At 42.7% G+C, this 16,932-nt stretch overlaps 1 protein-coding gene across 8 annotated transcripts in view; it reads left to right on the top strand.

Annotated features, from left to right (window-relative positions):
- larp7 (La ribonucleoprotein 7, transcriptional regulator) overlaps nt 1–16,932 on the top strand; it is a 115,610-nt gene that overhangs the window by 75,652 nt on the left and 23,026 nt on the right. For all 8 annotated transcript variants that reach the window (XM_070871242.1, XM_070871216.1, XM_070871239.1 and 5 more), the window contains 4 exons: nt 549–651; nt 863–1,201; nt 1,325–1,463; nt 8,611–8,765. In XM_070871242.1, coding sequence (XP_070727343.1) covers nt 549–651; nt 863–1,201; nt 1,325–1,463; nt 8,611–8,765 — 736 coding nt within the window. The remainder of the gene's footprint in view (nt 1–548; nt 652–862; nt 1,202–1,324; nt 1,464–8,610; nt 8,766–16,932) is intronic.

Genomic DNA, 16,932 nt, shown 5'->3' with positions numbered 1-16,932 from the left:
TTGTATAGAATGGGCCCCTTTGTAACATTTGACAGGTGAGGCATGAGTGCAGTTGAGCAGATAACCAGCTCTCCTTTCGCCCCAGAGAATTCTATTTTGGTGCGGTCAATTGAAGGTGAAGGGCCCCATTTCTTTTATGTTCTTCCATGTTCCATTGGAGAACCGAGTATTCTGCATCCAACATGCAAAACATCTTGATGGATGTATGTAGAATTTCCAATCTGTTGGTTAGCAAATACAAAAAAGGCTGGAAACAATTTGTACATTTGCTGCCTGACCTGCCCGAGTGTATTCCAGAATTTTCAGATTCAGTATCTGCAGTATTTTGCTTTTGTATTTAATAAAAAGTTGGTTCAGCTATTCACCAGAAATGTTCATATTCACCAGCAATCCTCATTGCAACCTCTTGCAAATATTTAATGAGACTTGAGAAAAGGAGATTTTTTATTAATGATTTGATTTTTTATTAATGCCTGAGAAAGTACAACAGTGCTCATTTAGTTAGATCAGAGAATTACAGTTCATTTATTTCCTTTTGTTCTTCCAAGTTGTTGAATAATCCTCCAGAAGATGCACCACGAAAGCCTGGAGTTTTCCCAAAAACAGTTAAGAGCAAACCAGTTCCTGTGCTTAATTCCAGTGACTGCAATGGTATGTAACAGTATTGAGTAGCTTGGCCAACCGTGCAAGATACCCAAGTTCTCCCATCTTGTGGGCTATAATTCTGATAAGTGCTACAGACTAATTTAATGTACATTAATTTAAATGTAATAATTGTATAGATTTAGTGTATGTTATTATATACATTTATTATATATTTATACATACAATGTACATTTAATCCTTCCATCTAAATCTGCAGATGAGAAAAAGAAAAAGAAAAAAAAGAAATCTCGAAAGACAGAAAGCTGTAGTCAGTCAGCTGCAGAGGCAATGGAACAGTCCCACAAAGAACATGCAGACACCCTAGAAAAAATAAAGGGGAGCAAAGTGATGTCTGACTGTTCAGAAACTGACATGCCAGATCTGTGCAGGCCCAAATCGTCAAAAGGTGAAACACGGAAAAAAGACAAATCGGTAGAAGAGACCAGTCGGAGGAAGCGGAAGAGAAGTAGTCCTGAAAAACTGGAAGAAGGGTCCTCTGCAAAAGTAAGGCGACTCAGAGAAGAAAAGACAGACAGTGAAAAAGACATTAATAAAGGTATGGGCAGAATACATTGGCTGCATACCACAATCTTGCCAAGTGCATATTGCCTAGGCATGGTTTCAATTAGCTGGATAGAAGACTTGCATAAGTTTTAAATTTTAATTGCTTATTTTCAAGATGTTTCAACAGAAGATGAACGTGGTTCTGGAGACAAAAAGGATGAGTCCATGTCAAAAAGCAAGAGAAAACGGAAAAAAAAACACAAAGAAAAGCACAAAGTGGAAGAAGAGGTCATTCCTTTGAGAGTACTATCCAAGTGAGATTTTCCAGTTATTCACCTTTTGAGTGTCGCTGGCAGTCCCTTTATAGCTATTGAGTTTATTGGTGTGGGACAGGAGCACAGGCAAGAACAGCAAGTATCCTTCGTAAGACAGACATAAACCAGTTGCGTTTATAACCATCCTATGGTCACTTTCAAATTCAACTGCCATGAACTTCCCCTTCTCTGGATTTGTCCAGGCCTCTTGGTTTACTAGTAGCCAGTACACTATACATTACTGAAGCAAGCCAAGCAATTTACCAACTCTGACCAAGAAATTTAGCAATAGTTGTGTGATTCTTGCTGCAAGTTTGTACATTTAAAAACACCAATATGAAGCACTTACTTGGAAGATAAAACAGTTAAGTTTTCCATGTTGGCGCTTCAAAACTACATGATTAGGAGAGTTCTCAAGTTGTATTATTGTGCAGTAGAAATCCCAACAAGAGAGCACTTACTTCAATGATAGCAAGTTCTCACATGTTAGAGGCTCCACATCACAATTCCATTGGAAAGAGTTGTATGCTGGAAAGAAAAAGGATTGCCACCATCTGCAATCATTGATCAATAAGTTGTAGAGCATTTACTTGTCAAGAACTGGAAATATCCAACATTTTATTTGGTCCTGAAAATTATGCACAGGAATTTATTGATTTTATTATGCATTTTATTGAAACCGTATTAGAACAGCTGAACAGATGTTATTTCTAGGTGCAAGACTAATTGTTGCAGTGAGTGTCAAGAAATCCCAACATAAAAGCACTTACTTCAGCAATTGACAACAGCAAGTACATGCATGTTAGGAGTTCTTGCCACCTATTAGTCAGTCTTGGTGTAAGGACTATGGTCACTCTGCACATTTCCAAAATAAGGTGGAATTGTATCGTTTTAAGTCATAACATAAAAAGCAAAATTTAAATACCATTATAAAATAGTGTGTAAGAAATTTGGTGTTGATTTCTCCTGTTTACAAGAGTGCTTGTAGTGGCGTTTGTCTGTGCAGTAGAAATCCCAACATGAGAGCACTTACTTGAACTGAGAATGCAAGTACTCGCATGTTAGAGGCTCTAAAGCAACAGTTTTTGCTCTTCGCTTGGAACATTTACAGCTGGTTGGAAACCAAAAATGTTATTTCCAGTTGCATTGTGTTGAGGAATCCACAAAGCATTTGAAGCAGTTAGTCAGTTGGAAGTTACATACAAGAAAGCCTTCAAAGAGTTAGTTTTTAAAGTTGCCCCATAAACCATGATGGCAATTGTGTAGCAGAAATCCCAATATGATAAGCACTTATTTATATAATATACATAGCAAGTGCTCACATATTAGGACCTCTAAATACACAGGATTCTGAAACCTACAAAAGCCTTCCCTGGCATGTTGTAAAGTAAAAGTCCCAATATGATAAATTTACAGTAAGTACCTACCTATTGGTTCTAAACCACTGTTGCATTACATTACATACACTGCCATTTAAATGGATTCTAACAGTAAAAGTACTATATACCTAAAAGTAGGAGCAGCAAATTATTTGTATAATCTCAGGTGAAGGTAGCAATTGTGCTTGCTGCTATTTCAAAAAAATGGTGACACTTAAAAGCTCCTTTCTGAACAGGGCCACCAGTTTGTGGTGACCAATGCACATTCCACTAATTTTATTCTGCAAAACCAGAGACCTCATTTATGAAGTGTGAATCACTAATTTTATATTTAAAAAAAAAAGATGCAGAATCACGAGTCAATTTTAAAACTTGCAGCTGATTTTAAAAACCCTTACCAAGTTCCAAATTGCATTAGATAGCAGCAACAAAAATAAAATTCCCATGACTCATCTAAAACAATCCAACCCAAATGCTTTTTGGGGACCTATACAGATGCATTCTATTTCCTGTTCTAACCAAAAGAGCACTTAGTAAAGCCTTTTTGTAAGCATTTAGGATCTGTGAGAACACTGGCTTCCACTTTCTGAATGTTTTTAAATTTGTATACCAACCCTGTAAGCAGAGATTCCAACATGTGAGTACTTACTAATGTAATTTGACAGCAAGCTTCACTTGTTGGAGTAACTAGCAACAGTGTACTGCTTTTGAAGTAAAACGAGGGCAGAAATACAGAAGAACAGACACAAGGGCACCAATTTAGCTCCTATTCTCAGGGCAAAAGTGATCCTCCAAGTTGACTTGTATCCTTGGATTTGGGAGATGGGAGAGGAAAGGCAGAAACACAAAGCAGGGTTTCTGTTTCTGATCACAGCCCTTTCCTTTGGGAAGGATTTAATTCAATTAAACATATTTTAGATCAGAATCAGCTCTGCCATCAACACACTGCAAAAGGTGATTGTGGGCAACCTCCATGACGGTACTGGACAGTACATCACCATTGCTGAAGTGCAATACCAGTATAAGAAAACAGCATTGCACGATCGCAGTGGTGGTTCACTGTAGCCGCTATTGTCCTTTACAAAGTACAAAGTGGAATAAGATATGGAAACTAGGTTCCTCGGCAACCATCCCATTCACTTTTGGTTAAAATCTGTCTTACTTTAGTGCCCCCAACACAGAAGCACTTCCTTGCAATTACAGAAACGGTTTCCATGTTAAAAGCATTAAGAGTTAAACATTTTCTCCCTGGTGCAGTATTTTGTACGATCAACCCTGCTGCTTTTTATAAAAGACTTGCTAAAATAAAAAGAGCAACTTTCTTGGAACGCCAAGACATTGCTCCCAACAGTTGGAATTTCTTCAAGACAGCAGTTTAAAAGACTGGCTGTGAGGCAGAGAATGAAGTATCCACTACCACTTCAACATAAAAGCACTTACTCAACTTTTATCACAGAAAGGCTTCTATGTTGACGTAACAGGAGACACATTTCACATGTAACCAATATTTCAGAAAAGAAATCCTGTAATAGTAAAAAAAAATTGCACTAACTGAAGTTGCACAAGTCAAATCAATTGTGAATAGCCAAAACTTGTATACTTGCGCTCAGGTCTTTTTTGTTCATCTTTTCCTCTCCTCGTCTCGAGCTAAATGATTCTCAGCTTCTCGATCACTGATATTTATATTTCTTTCAGGTAAAGTGATTTTAATGAGGCACCTTTTCTAAAGGGGCTGGACATTTGAATTTCTTTTGTTTAGGTGATGTATCTAAACCTGTTTACCTCAGTGGGTGGTGCCGGCATGTTAACAAGCTGTAAATGGCAGCATTTGGGGCCATCACCAGAAGGCTGGCTGTTAATGTGGTATCTGCTTTTGTTTAATGGTATTAAGATAGTCTGCACAATGATGCATTAACACACAATTTTTTCCTAGACAATGTAGCTCAGTTGGATATTGTTTTGCAGTTAACTATCTTGAGGTTGAAGATTAATTTGTAAACTAATTTTTTTCAGTGCAAACCTTAAACATTTCTGCAGAGAAACGGTTTGAACAACTTTTTTTTAAAAAAAATAATAATTTTGGATGAAGCCTGCTTTGTGGTGTCATATTTTGTGAAATTAAAATGTGATCAAAACTATTCTCTTATATAAATTAGAGAATCAATTAAAATTAGATCTGCATTACAATTTTGAGTTCTTGGGTAGAGTCGAAAGTGTTCAAGTTTGTAGTACTGTGCATCTGGTTATACGTTCAATAGTTGTTTAGTTCGGATGAATGATTGAGGGCGAGTGACATCCGTGAACCAGCTCCTTGCATTGAATTGCTTAAACCATGTGAATCTTGGATCTGCTATCAGGACATGGGAGCTGGTTTTAGCAATATAAATGTGAGGAAACTGGGCATTGCTATCCTGCAATCCAAGCTACTAAAACACCAAATGTCAGGAGCACCCTCCGATGTCAGAAAAAATCAGGGCCATTATAAATTGGTAGTGACCCAGGATGTTCGTTTACTGTTTTTAATCAATTTTTTCCCCTCCTCTCAAAGGTCTCACTGGGGGATGGGTGACCGGCAACTTCCATTACTTCACCAAGTAGCTATTATTTATATGTCAGCTTTGTCAGTTAGTGCTAGCAATCTATTTGGCTGCAGGGGCATCACAGCTGAGCTAAATTCTATTCTCCCCTAAAGTTTACGTTCACATACTCCCAGTGGGGTGACTGGATTGGGAGTGGGAGATCTCCCTATCCAAAAGGGTGTGGAAGCCAATATGTAGTATTTATTCTCCTGTCCCAACAGAGATCAGTTACCTTAACATAGACTAAAATTCAAACCTGGAATATTCCTGTTCTGTATAGCACCTTACTGAACACATTTGCTGCAGCTTTAGAGAAGCTGACCCAACCAAAAAAAACTTTTTAAAACTTTTTTTTTTAATTTTCAATTTTTGTTTTAAGTTTTCAATTTAGTCAACATGAATATTCAGCAGGAGCAGCTAACATGCATCCAAAGCTTGATATTCAAGTTGCTTCAAGAAATTTAATTGAAATTTTAAAAAGTGCAGGGTGAACGTGCTGATGATAAATGTCAAAAATAAGGCACTCCATAGTATTGATTAAACAAACTGTAATATCCAAAAACAGATCTTTTGTTTTTTTTTAAAAAAGATCAATGTGCAGGTATAATCTGGTGGAGGCCCATTAGGGCGCAGAAGTGTAATGCAGGTTGAAATGTATGATCTTTCACATTGAGTTGCCAATCTCCATCGTGGTGCTATAAGGAGACAAAAAACAATGACCAAATTTTTTTAACCAGGAGGAAGGCAGTCTGTCAGCTGAGGTTACCCTCGTGCGCAGGCAGTGGAAAAAGCGTATGGCAAACCTGTCCCACCCACCCTTTCCCTCAACAACTATCTGTCCCACCTGTGACTGAGACTGTGGCTCTCTTATCTAAGGACTAATTTTTAAGAGTGGAAGCAAGTCTTCAGCGATTCCAAGGGATGATGATACCCTCGTGCATCTCCAGAAAAGGAGGTAGCAAAATAGTCTGAGAGCGCAACTTGTGTTCTTCCTAAACACATGTTGGGCAACCCTGGGCCATCGTGTTCAATGTTCTCTAATAATTTTATATACTCGTTTTATATATAATATACAAGTTTCATCAAAACATTGCATTATTTAGCCAGAAAATGTCATGTTACTGAGGTTCACCAGTTATACAAGTGGCATGGAGAAAAGGATTATGGTTACCAAGGCCTTGCAGTGTTATAAAAAAAATTAGTATGGATAGATGCTTTCCAAATTCAAAATGGATTAAGTTGACAAATTTGCTAGTATGAGCACAATAGCATTATCATACCAGTATAAATGGAGCAAGTCAGGCTGGGTATTTTGCAGTGAATGACTCATCTTCTGACTCCCCCAAAGCCTCTACTATCTACAAGGCATGGTGTGTGAAGGAATATTCTCCATTTGCATGGATGGATGCAGCTACAACAAAATGTAAGACGTTCAATACCATCCAGGACAAAGCAGTCCTTAAAAATTCACTCTGTCCACCCCAGGAGTACTGTGGCGACAGTGTGTCCTATCTACAAGATGCACGGCAACAAGTCGCCACGGCTTCTTCGACAGTACCTTGCAAACTTGCGACCTCTGCCAGCTAGCAGAACAGGGACAGCAGTTGCATGGGAACACCATCACTTTCAAGTCACATACCATCCTGACTTGGACATATGTTGCAGTTCCTTCATTGTCGCTGGGTCAAAATCCTGGAACTCTCTACATAATGGCATTTTGGGAGCACCTTTTTCACACTGACTGCAGCGGTTCACGTAGGTGGCTCACCACCAATGTTCCCTCTAAGCTGTGCGGCCGCGCTATCTTGGACTGGCTTTTTCCCATTGTGGATGGGCCGCGCCCCCCCAAAAAATTTGAGGGAACATTACTCACTACCACCTCCTAGGCAACTAGGGATGGGCAATGAATGATGGCTTCGCCAATGATGCCCATATTGCGAGAATTAATTAAAAATAAAATAAAATGAATCATTTATTGGCTTGGATTATTGGTAACACTCTTGCCTCTGGATTAGAAGGTTTTGGGTTTATGCCTCATTCTGGGATTTGAGCTCAGTATCTTGGTTGCATTGTCAGTGGTACTGTACCCTGATCAGATGTTAAATCTATTATACTTCAGGTGGACATTAATGATCACATTGGACTATTCAAAAAAAGCTAAAGTTCCATATTCCCCACAATAAATCCCACTGAAGATATTTTTTACTGTCATTATTAATCTAGTTGCTAGTTTGTGGAATGTTGCATGCAAAATGGCTGCTGTGTTTTCCTACATGATGTCAGTCATTGAATTTAGTAACTTGAGTCACCTTTGTGATATGGCATATATAAATGTAAGGATTTTATGTTCTTTTGAAACTTGTGATGAAGATTAATCATTGTCTAGGTATCACACTTTCAAACATTACAACTGCTCTTATTTGTAATGTTTGGCGTTCCCTAGTTTTGCAAAACTTTTTTTCAAAATGAAATCCCATGGCTAAACCTCCCAATGGCTAAATGTGCTGTGACACAATAGTACACAGACTAAGTTTCAGTCACGATAACAGGGACTTACTGCAATTAGCCTTGTTGTCCCTGGGCTACAGCAAAGAAAAATGGTCATGGTTAACAATTGCCAAATATCCAGTTTTAAATGGAACAGTCTGGTTTTTGAATGTTTTGTACAGAAATTTCTCAAATGTAAATCACTCACCAAGGATCTGATATTTTTAAAATGGAAATCAGTTTTTCCATTTTCTCATGTGTCCTATGATGTAGAGGCATTAGTTACTATGGCTTTCAATGAATTTTCCCAAGAAGCAAAGATCAGAACTTGACTCACATTGCCATCCACTATACTGCCCATTTCCCTCTGTTTATTTATAACTTGGCAAAAGATGGCAACCTTACTAGGGTTCTCTCTACTTATTGTCTGGATCCCTCTGCTAGTATTGTGCCTGTCAATAGGATCCAGCTTGGTTCTGATGCCCAGTCGTCTGGTCAAATAGTCTACTGAGGCTCACTAACCATGTTTATACATATTAAAACAAAATGGCTACTTGGAGTGGGGTGAGGTAGGGGATGTATGTGAGAAACTGAAACTATTGCTACCCATGGAACTGTTCATGGGAGAAGGTGTGACAATCCATAGTTAGGACTTCTGGTAAAAATATTTTCCTTTCACGATCCATGTAATTGTTTTGTCAGGAAAGAGTGGATGGATTTGAAGCAAGAATACTTAACACTGCAGAAGTCCAGCATGTCCAGCTTGAAGAAAACTATGCTACAAATCAAACAGCAAAATGATGGAGAGGTGATGGAGGTAACTGACAAAAGCAAACGGGAGCTTGAAAAGAATAAAGGTCAGTTTCTGTGAATGTTACCAAAACCATTTATGTCAGAAACTGTTTAACCATATGAAAAAAAAATCTGCAGTGATTATTTGAACATTCTTGAATTTATTTTTATTCTGGAAAGATATGTGGCCAGTGCATATGGCAGGTCGGCTATTTATGCCTGTGTTTCCCTATTTACTGGGTTCTCCTAGTTTGCCCATAATACCTGGGGGAAAATAATGAATGGAGGAGAAATCAGAGAATGATTGATGTCCGAACATTCTTTTGCACTCCAAGTAACAGAATCACACTGTTGGCTCAGCAGAGGCGTGGGAGCAGGTCTTTGGTTGCCTCCTTGAACTGAAATGCTGCAGAGCATGGATGGAGAGACCTAAAGATGGGGGCAAAAAAAATGTATTAAAATGGGGCATCCTCCATTGCTCAATGAGTTTATCCAGTGAGTAACTGAGCCATTCGGTGCAGAAAGATTGCAGATTTGTTTCCAAGTCTGTGCCAATTTAACTGATTTCTGTCAGAACATTGTTAGGAACTTTGCAATTGATCTTAGCCGCCTAACTGGATTAGGGAGAGTTAAACCAGCCATGGATGGTGATGATGACCACCCATAGTTGAATACCTACTGACACAATCAAGTCTTGCCCATGGATAATGGCAATTTTGGTGAGGAACCGGAGACCTATTAGTGTCCTTGGAACTGTACCCCAAAATTTAGTCAGTTCCTTCAGGAGAGGAGGAAAAATTGGCAGAGGATAAGAATGTAATTGGTTAAGTTATGTGTGTGTGTTATGATTCAACATTTTGGCAACCTGTGATTTTTATCATCTACTTTGATGTTCCAAATGCTCCCATGCTAAGGGAGTGTGTGTTGGTGTGCAACAGCTTCAAATTCATAAATCAATCCCCAATGCAATTAATGTTGGATTATTTACTCTGTACCTAGACGCCACTTCATTAAAACACATTTGTGCTGAGCTGCATATCCATAGAGACAAAATAGATTCTTTTCACAAGTAAAATGCCTCTGTTGTGGAACGGAGCTCAATTTTAGTAGTTTGTTTGAGAGCTTTTCACATTGTTGTTTATGCTGTATTTTAAAACTTGCCACCTTAGTTTAGAATTAACGGAGTTTTCTCCTAATTGGTGCCTGGTGGTGCAGCCACTGAGGTGGCAAGAGGTGAACCTTCCCACCCATGTGGATTGAGACACTATGGAAAATAAGACACTTTATACCACAGACCTAGTCTTGGGTGAGCACGCTAAGGTACCACTTTCCTGAATTTATGTAGCACTCTGGCTGCTGGTCTTAAACCAGCAGCAAAGTACATGTGTAGAGCAGCTGTGACATCGGCCATTGCTCATCTGCAAGATAATTGTATTGTGCTATCAACAACGACTTGTGATGTGCAAAATGTCTTCTCCGCAACTTCTTTCTGAGGCTGAACCAGACTGTTCGCATCCTTGGTGTCATATTTGACCCTGAAATGAGCTTTCGACCACATCCACAGCATAACTAAGACTGCCTATTTCCACCTCCGTAACATCGTCCGTCTCTGCCCTTGCCCCAGATCATTCGCTGCTGAAACCCTCATCCATGCCTTTGTTACCTCTAGGCTTGACTATTCCAATGCACTCCTGGCTGGCCTCCCATATTCTACCCTACATAAACCAGAGGTGATCCAAAACTCGGCTGCCCGTAGTATCCTATCTCGCACCAAGTCCCGCTCACCCATCACCCCTGTGCTTGCTGACCTAAATTGGCTTTTGGTTAAGCAACGCCTTGATTTCAAAATTCTCATCCTTATTTTCAAATCCCTCCATGGCTTCGCCCCTCCCTATCTCTGTAATCTCCTCCAGCCCCCAGCCTTGCCTTTCTTCCCCCCCCGCCCCCCCTTGGCCCCAACCACAGAATGTCTGTGCTTCTCTAAATCTGCCCTCGTGAGTATCCCTGATTATAATCGCTCAACCATTGGTGGCCGTGCCTTCTGTTGCCTAGGCCCCAAGCTCTGGAACTCCATGCCTAAATCTCTCTGCCTCTCTACCTCTTTCCTCCTTCAAGACACTCCTTAAAACATACCTCTTTGACCAAGCTGCGCTAATTTCTACTGAATCGGCTCGGTGTCAAATTTTTAATCTCGTAATACTCCTGTGAAGCATCTTGGGACATTTCACTACGTTAAAGGCGCTATATAAATACAAGCTGTTGTTGTACAATAAAATATATTGTATTATATAGAAGAAACTGCTTTATCCAGAGAGTGGTTTGAATGTGGAACTGGCTACCACGTGGTGCAGTTGAGGCGAATAACATATATGCAATTATGGGAAAGCTAGATAACTACATGAAAGGAATAAAAGGATTCCAGTGTTGCTAATAGTGCTCTGCATTCTGTCAAAAGGGCATGAGAACAATGGAACCAACTCCATGATATAAATGTGACCTCTGATTCTGCAGTGAATACAGTTGTGTAGAATAAACTTGTATCTTCGAAAGAACCGGTGCAGACATGATGGGCCAAATGGCCTTCTGTGCTGTACTGTTCTATTGTAGGATCTTGCGGAGACATCATTGGTGGTATTTATCCAGCGACTTGAGGTGTCCACTGTACAAGGTCCATGTTCCTGAGCAGTACAGGAGGGCAGATATTACTACAGCCTTGTAGACCATGAATTTGGTGGCAGTTTTGAGGGCCTGGTCTTCAAACACGCTTTTTTCTTTTCCTCAAGCGGCCAACGGTTGCACTGGCGAACTGGAGGATCTTGTCAATGTCTGCTCTTGTTAGGAGGCTCCCAAGATATGGGAAGTGATCCACATTGTCCAGGGCTGCGTCGTGGATCTTGATGACTGGGGGACAGTGCAGTGCGCTAAGGACAGGTGGTGGAGGACCTTTGTTTTGCTGATGTTTAGCGTAAGGCCCGTGCTTTCGTACGCCTCAGTAAATACGTCGACTATGTCCTGGAGTTCAGCCTCTGTGCGCAGACGCAGGCGTCGTCCGCGTACTGTAGCTCGACGACAGAGGTTGGGGTGGTCTTGGACCTGGCCTGGAGATGGCGTAGGTTGAACAGCCTCCAAATCCCCTGGGAGGACAGACACACCAACATTAGAGTCCTCGACCAGGCCAACATCCCCAGCATTGAAGCACTGACTACACTTGATCAGCTTCGCTGGGCAGGCCACATAGTTTGCATGCCAGACATGAGACTCCCAAAGCAAGCGCTCTACTCGGAACTCCTTCTCGGCAAACGAGCCAAAGGTGGGCAGCGGAAATGTTACAAGGACACCCTCAAAGCCTCCCTGATAAAGTGCAACATCCCCACTGACACCTGGGAGACCCTGGCCGAAGACTGCCCTAAATGGAGAAAGCGCATCCGGGAGGGCACTGAGCACCTCGAGTCCTGTCGTCGCGACCGTACAGAAATCGAGGGCAGGCAGCGGAAAGTGAGTGCGGCAAACCAGTCCCACCCACTCCTTCCCTCAACAACTATTTGCCCCACCTGTGACAGACTGTGGTTCTCGTATTGGACTGTACAGCTACCTAAGGACTCATTCTAAGAGTGGAAGCAAGTCTTCCTCGATTCTGAGGGACTGCCTATGATGATTGTTCTCTATGCTGAAAAGGTGGGAGGAGGCTCATGTGGAGCATAAACACCCACGCAGACCAATTGGGCCGAATGGCCTGTTTCTGTACAAATGGCAGTCATGACTATGCCATACCATAACAATAGAGGATTTTCCAAAATCACACTGTTGCTGATGCAGCGCCTTTGATGTTTGCCACTGGTTTAACTTGGAACAAGAAGCAGCAGTGAAAAACAGATCTTACTAATCGGTCTAACAAAATCTGGCAATTGCACCTAGTTGTGGGCTGCAAGAGACCTAGACTGTGGAAGCTGGCGTTAGAAGATCAATATGAAAGCACCTATAACCCACTGTTGGACCAAGAACTTTTAGAAAATATTGTCCCTGGGATTAAGAATGGGGCATATCCCCAAAGGGAGCGTGCCCTCCAAATTGAGCACAAAGGAACTTGAAGGATTTCTCTAATTTTGTTTGAATTGGTTTCACCAAAATAAAAACCACTTGGTACTCACCAATGCAGTACATTGCACGAAGTATGATGGATGTTATGTATCAGAACATGTGAATGGTTCTTGCTTACAATAGAAAGAATTAGTGACTTGAATCAAATCACAAGTAAATGCTGGGAAGTGTCAATCAGATGGCAATATATTTTTGTATTTATAATGCAGTGTTGTTGCTGGAGCAGCTCTGGCTGTCCTGAGAACTCCCTCAATCATCATAGGCAATCCCTCAGAATCAAGGGATACTTGCTTCCATTCTTAGCATGAGTTCTTGGGTGGCTGTACAGTCCGATACGAGAACCACAGTCTCTGTCATAGGTGGGACAAACAGTCGTCAAGGGAAGGAGTGGATGGGACTGGATTGCCGCACGCTCTTTCCGCTGCCTGCGCTTGATTTCTGCATGCTCTCGATGACGAGACTCGGTGCTCAGCGCCCTCTCTGATGCACTTCCTCCACTTAGGGCAGTCTTTGGCCAGGGACACCCAGGTGTCAGTGGGGATGTTGGATGTTGCACTTTATTAGGGAGGCTTTGAGGGTGTCCTTGTAATGTTTCCTCTGCCCGCCTTTAATTCGTTTGCCGTGAAGGACTTCCGAGTAGAACGCTTGCTTTGGGAGTCTTGTGTCTAACATGCAAACTGTGGCCTGCCCAGCGGAGCTGATCGAGTGGTCAGTGCTTCAATGCTGGGGATGTTGGCCTGAACGAGGACGCTAACGTTGGTGCGTCTGTCCTCCCAGGGGATTTGTAGGATCCTGTGGCCGAGGAGCTCCTCTTGGAGTCACAGTGCGGATTTTGTCCCCTACGGGGCACAACGGACATGATTTTTTTGCAGCGCGACAGCTGCAGGAAAAATGTAAGGATCAGCGCCAGCCCTTATACCACCTCAAAAGGTACCTCTGTCCACCCCACTAAAGGCAAAGCACTTCTGATGGTGAAGCTATGCAGCTGCCACTGGCAGCACTTCAGTGAGCTGCTGGTAGAACTACTTTGGCCCACTCACGCATCAACATCATGGGAGGACCACAGCCAGAAATGTAAAGTCACCAAACGCACATGATCCTCTGTGCAGCAATTCCAGTATTGTTAATAATGCTCTGTATTCTGCTAAAAGAGCATGAGTACAGTGGAACCAGTTCCACAAAATATTAATGTGGCCCCTGATTCCCATAGTATAAATCTGTATTGTTGTTGTAACTGAAATGCCTTGTTCCCATATCTAGCTGTTGGATTATGTTCACTTAATTTTCAGCATAAGTTAAATACATGCATATCTCATATTTAGGTGCTTAAATTTAAGTTTTTTTTTAAAAAAAGTGCTTAAATTTAAGTTGCATAAACCAAAATCAGGACCACTTTCAAAAATACCTATGGGAAATTAACTAAATTAGTTTTGTTTAAGCAGCATGGCACATTAATTAACATATATTTAAACATGTGAAAATCTTTACCAAAAGCCAACAGTTCTGAGCAACTTGATTTTAAACTGCAGCGGTTTAACTTGAGTGATGAATAATTCCAAGCTAATTTAAAAGTGAGGAATGTGAAATGGGTGCCATTATCTCGCCAGACAGTGTGAAAGGTGTTAACTGGATTGGTGATTGTAATGCAATTTTACAATTGCCTTTACTGATGAAAGAACTAAATCTTCAACACATTTTGTAGGGTGCACCCACAGAACTTCCTTGGAAGTTGCCTCAATGTTAAAATATTTTGATATCATTTGCAACCTTGCATTTATACACTTTCTGGCACCTTAATCTTTGGGGGGGTCTTTTCCAACTATTTTGGGAAAAAAAACTAAGGGAATGGTAATACTTGCTTTGTGATGCCTATCTCCGCATTCCTTTGAACAGTTTGTGGTTCAGCGGGAGAGGCTATAGCTGGCTGTGAGAAGAGCACACTCGAAGATGGTAGGGCAGGCAAGAACTTTCCAGAAGCATTTGCTCCAGATTGTACAATATGGGATACATTGTAGTACATTCAACAAATTACATTACATGTGTCACTATACAGTACACGGAATGGATGATTGTACATTTACCTTTTTCTTTTCAACGTGCATTACGAAACAGACCTTGCATTGTACATGGCACGACATAGGTGTTTACAGATCATGGTGCTCCATGTACACAAAAAGGAGGTTACAAGTACAGCACGAGGGGCGTTTTGTACTGATTCCTGCCCCCGGGTTTACCGTGGCAGAAGGGCTTTAAACTGTGGCCCTTCCCCACCGTGACTTTGCGGCGAATGCACCAATTTTAAGTGCGTCCCTCAGCACGTAATCCTGGATCTTGGATTGCGCCAGTCTGCAACACGCAGACGTGGACATCTTGCTCTGGAAGACCAGCAATTTTCGGCAAGACCAAAGAGCGTCTTTGACCGAGTTGATGGCCCTCCAGCAGCAGGTGATGTCTGTCTCGGTCCCTGGGAACAGCCCGTAGAGCAGAGTACTGTGTTACGGAGCTGCTTGGGATGAACCTCGACAGCAACCACTCCATCTCTTTCCAAACCTGCCTTGCGAAGGCGCAATCCTGAAGGAGATGGGTGACAGTCTCGTCCGCCCCGCAGCCGACTCGGGGGCACCGTGCCGTGTTGATGAGATGTCGGCTGTGCATGAACGCTCTTGACGGGTAAGGCCCTCCTCACCGCCAACCAAGCTACGTCTTGGTGCTTGTGTGAAAGCTCTGGCGATGAGACGTTCTGCCAAACGAGTTCGACAGTCCGCTCAGGGAACCACCCGATAGGGTCCACCCTCTCCTTTCGTAGGGCGTCCAGGACGTTACGTGCTTACCACTGTTTTATGGCCTTGTGGTCAAAGGGTTTTTTTGTGAAAACGGCATGGTCCAACTGGTTGGGGCGTTTCGCGGCAGTGTGGCCAGGCCCATCCTTTGCAACAATGGGGACAGGTAGAACCTCAGCACGCAGTGACACTTGGTGTTTGTGCACCGGGGGTCTGTGCACAGCTTGATGCAGCCGCACACAAAGGTGGCCATCAGGATGAGGGCCACGTTCGGAACATCCTTTCCCCCACTGTCCAGAGATTTGTACATTGTGTCTCTGCGGACATGTTCCATTTTGGACCTCCAGACAAAGTGGAAGACGGCCCAGGTGACTGCTGCGGCACAGGAGCGAGAGATGGGCCAGACCTGTGCTACGTGCAGCAACCCCGAGAGCACCTCACTCCTGATGACCAGGTTCTTTCCTGCCATGGAGAGGAAGCGCAGCTTCTACCATCCCAGTTTTTGCTTCACTTTGGCGATATGCTCTTCCCAGTTTTTTGTGCACGCCCCTTCCGCTCCGAACCATATTCCCAACACCTTCAGGTAATCTGGCTTAACGGTGAAGGGACTAAAGGATCGGTCGGCCCAGTTGCCAAAGAAGATGGCCTCGCTTTTGCTGCGATTGACCTTCGCTCCCGAGGCCAGTTCAAACTGGTCGCAGATTGTGAGCAATCTGCGGACCGACTGCGGATCCGAGCAAAAGATGGCGACGTCGTCCACGTACAGGGAGGTCTTGACCTGAGCGCTTCTGCTGCCTGGGATCGTCGCCCCTCTAATGCCCGCATCCTTCCTGATGGACCCGGCAAAGGGCTCTATACAACACACAAACAAGACAGACGAGAGGACAGCCTTGCCTGATTCCAGATCTGATCGGAAAGCTTTCAGTTTCCCCACCCGTTGATTAGAACTGCGCTACTGATGTCTCTGTAGAGCAGTTGGATCCAATTGCGGATGCCCTCCCCAAACCCCATTTTGGAGAGCACGTCCATCAGGTACGTGTGCGATATCCTGTCAAAGGCCTTCTCCTGGTCTAAGCTGATTAAGCAGATGTCCACACCCCTGTCGTAGGCGATTGTATCCCTGAGTAGCGCCAGGCTATCCGAGATCTTCCTGCCAGGGACAGCGCAGGTCTGGTCCGGGTGAATCACCAGCTACGTCTTGGTGCTTGTGTGAAAGCTCTGCCGATAAGACGTTCTGCCAAACGAGTTTGACAGTCTGCTCGGGGAACCACCCGACAGGGTCCACCCTCCTTTCGTAGGGCGTCCAGGACCTTATGGACCGACCACTGCTTTGTGGACTTGTGGTCAAAGGGGT

The sequence above is a fragment of the Pristiophorus japonicus genome, chromosome 2 (assembly GCF_044704955.1).
Source record: "Pristiophorus japonicus isolate sPriJap1 chromosome 2, sPriJap1.hap1, whole genome shotgun sequence".
NCBI classification, from domain to species: Eukaryota; Metazoa; Chordata; class Chondrichthyes; family Pristiophoridae; genus Pristiophorus; species Pristiophorus japonicus.
Note: the sequence above shows the minus strand (reverse complement) of the source record. Positions and strands in the feature narration are given on the sequence as shown.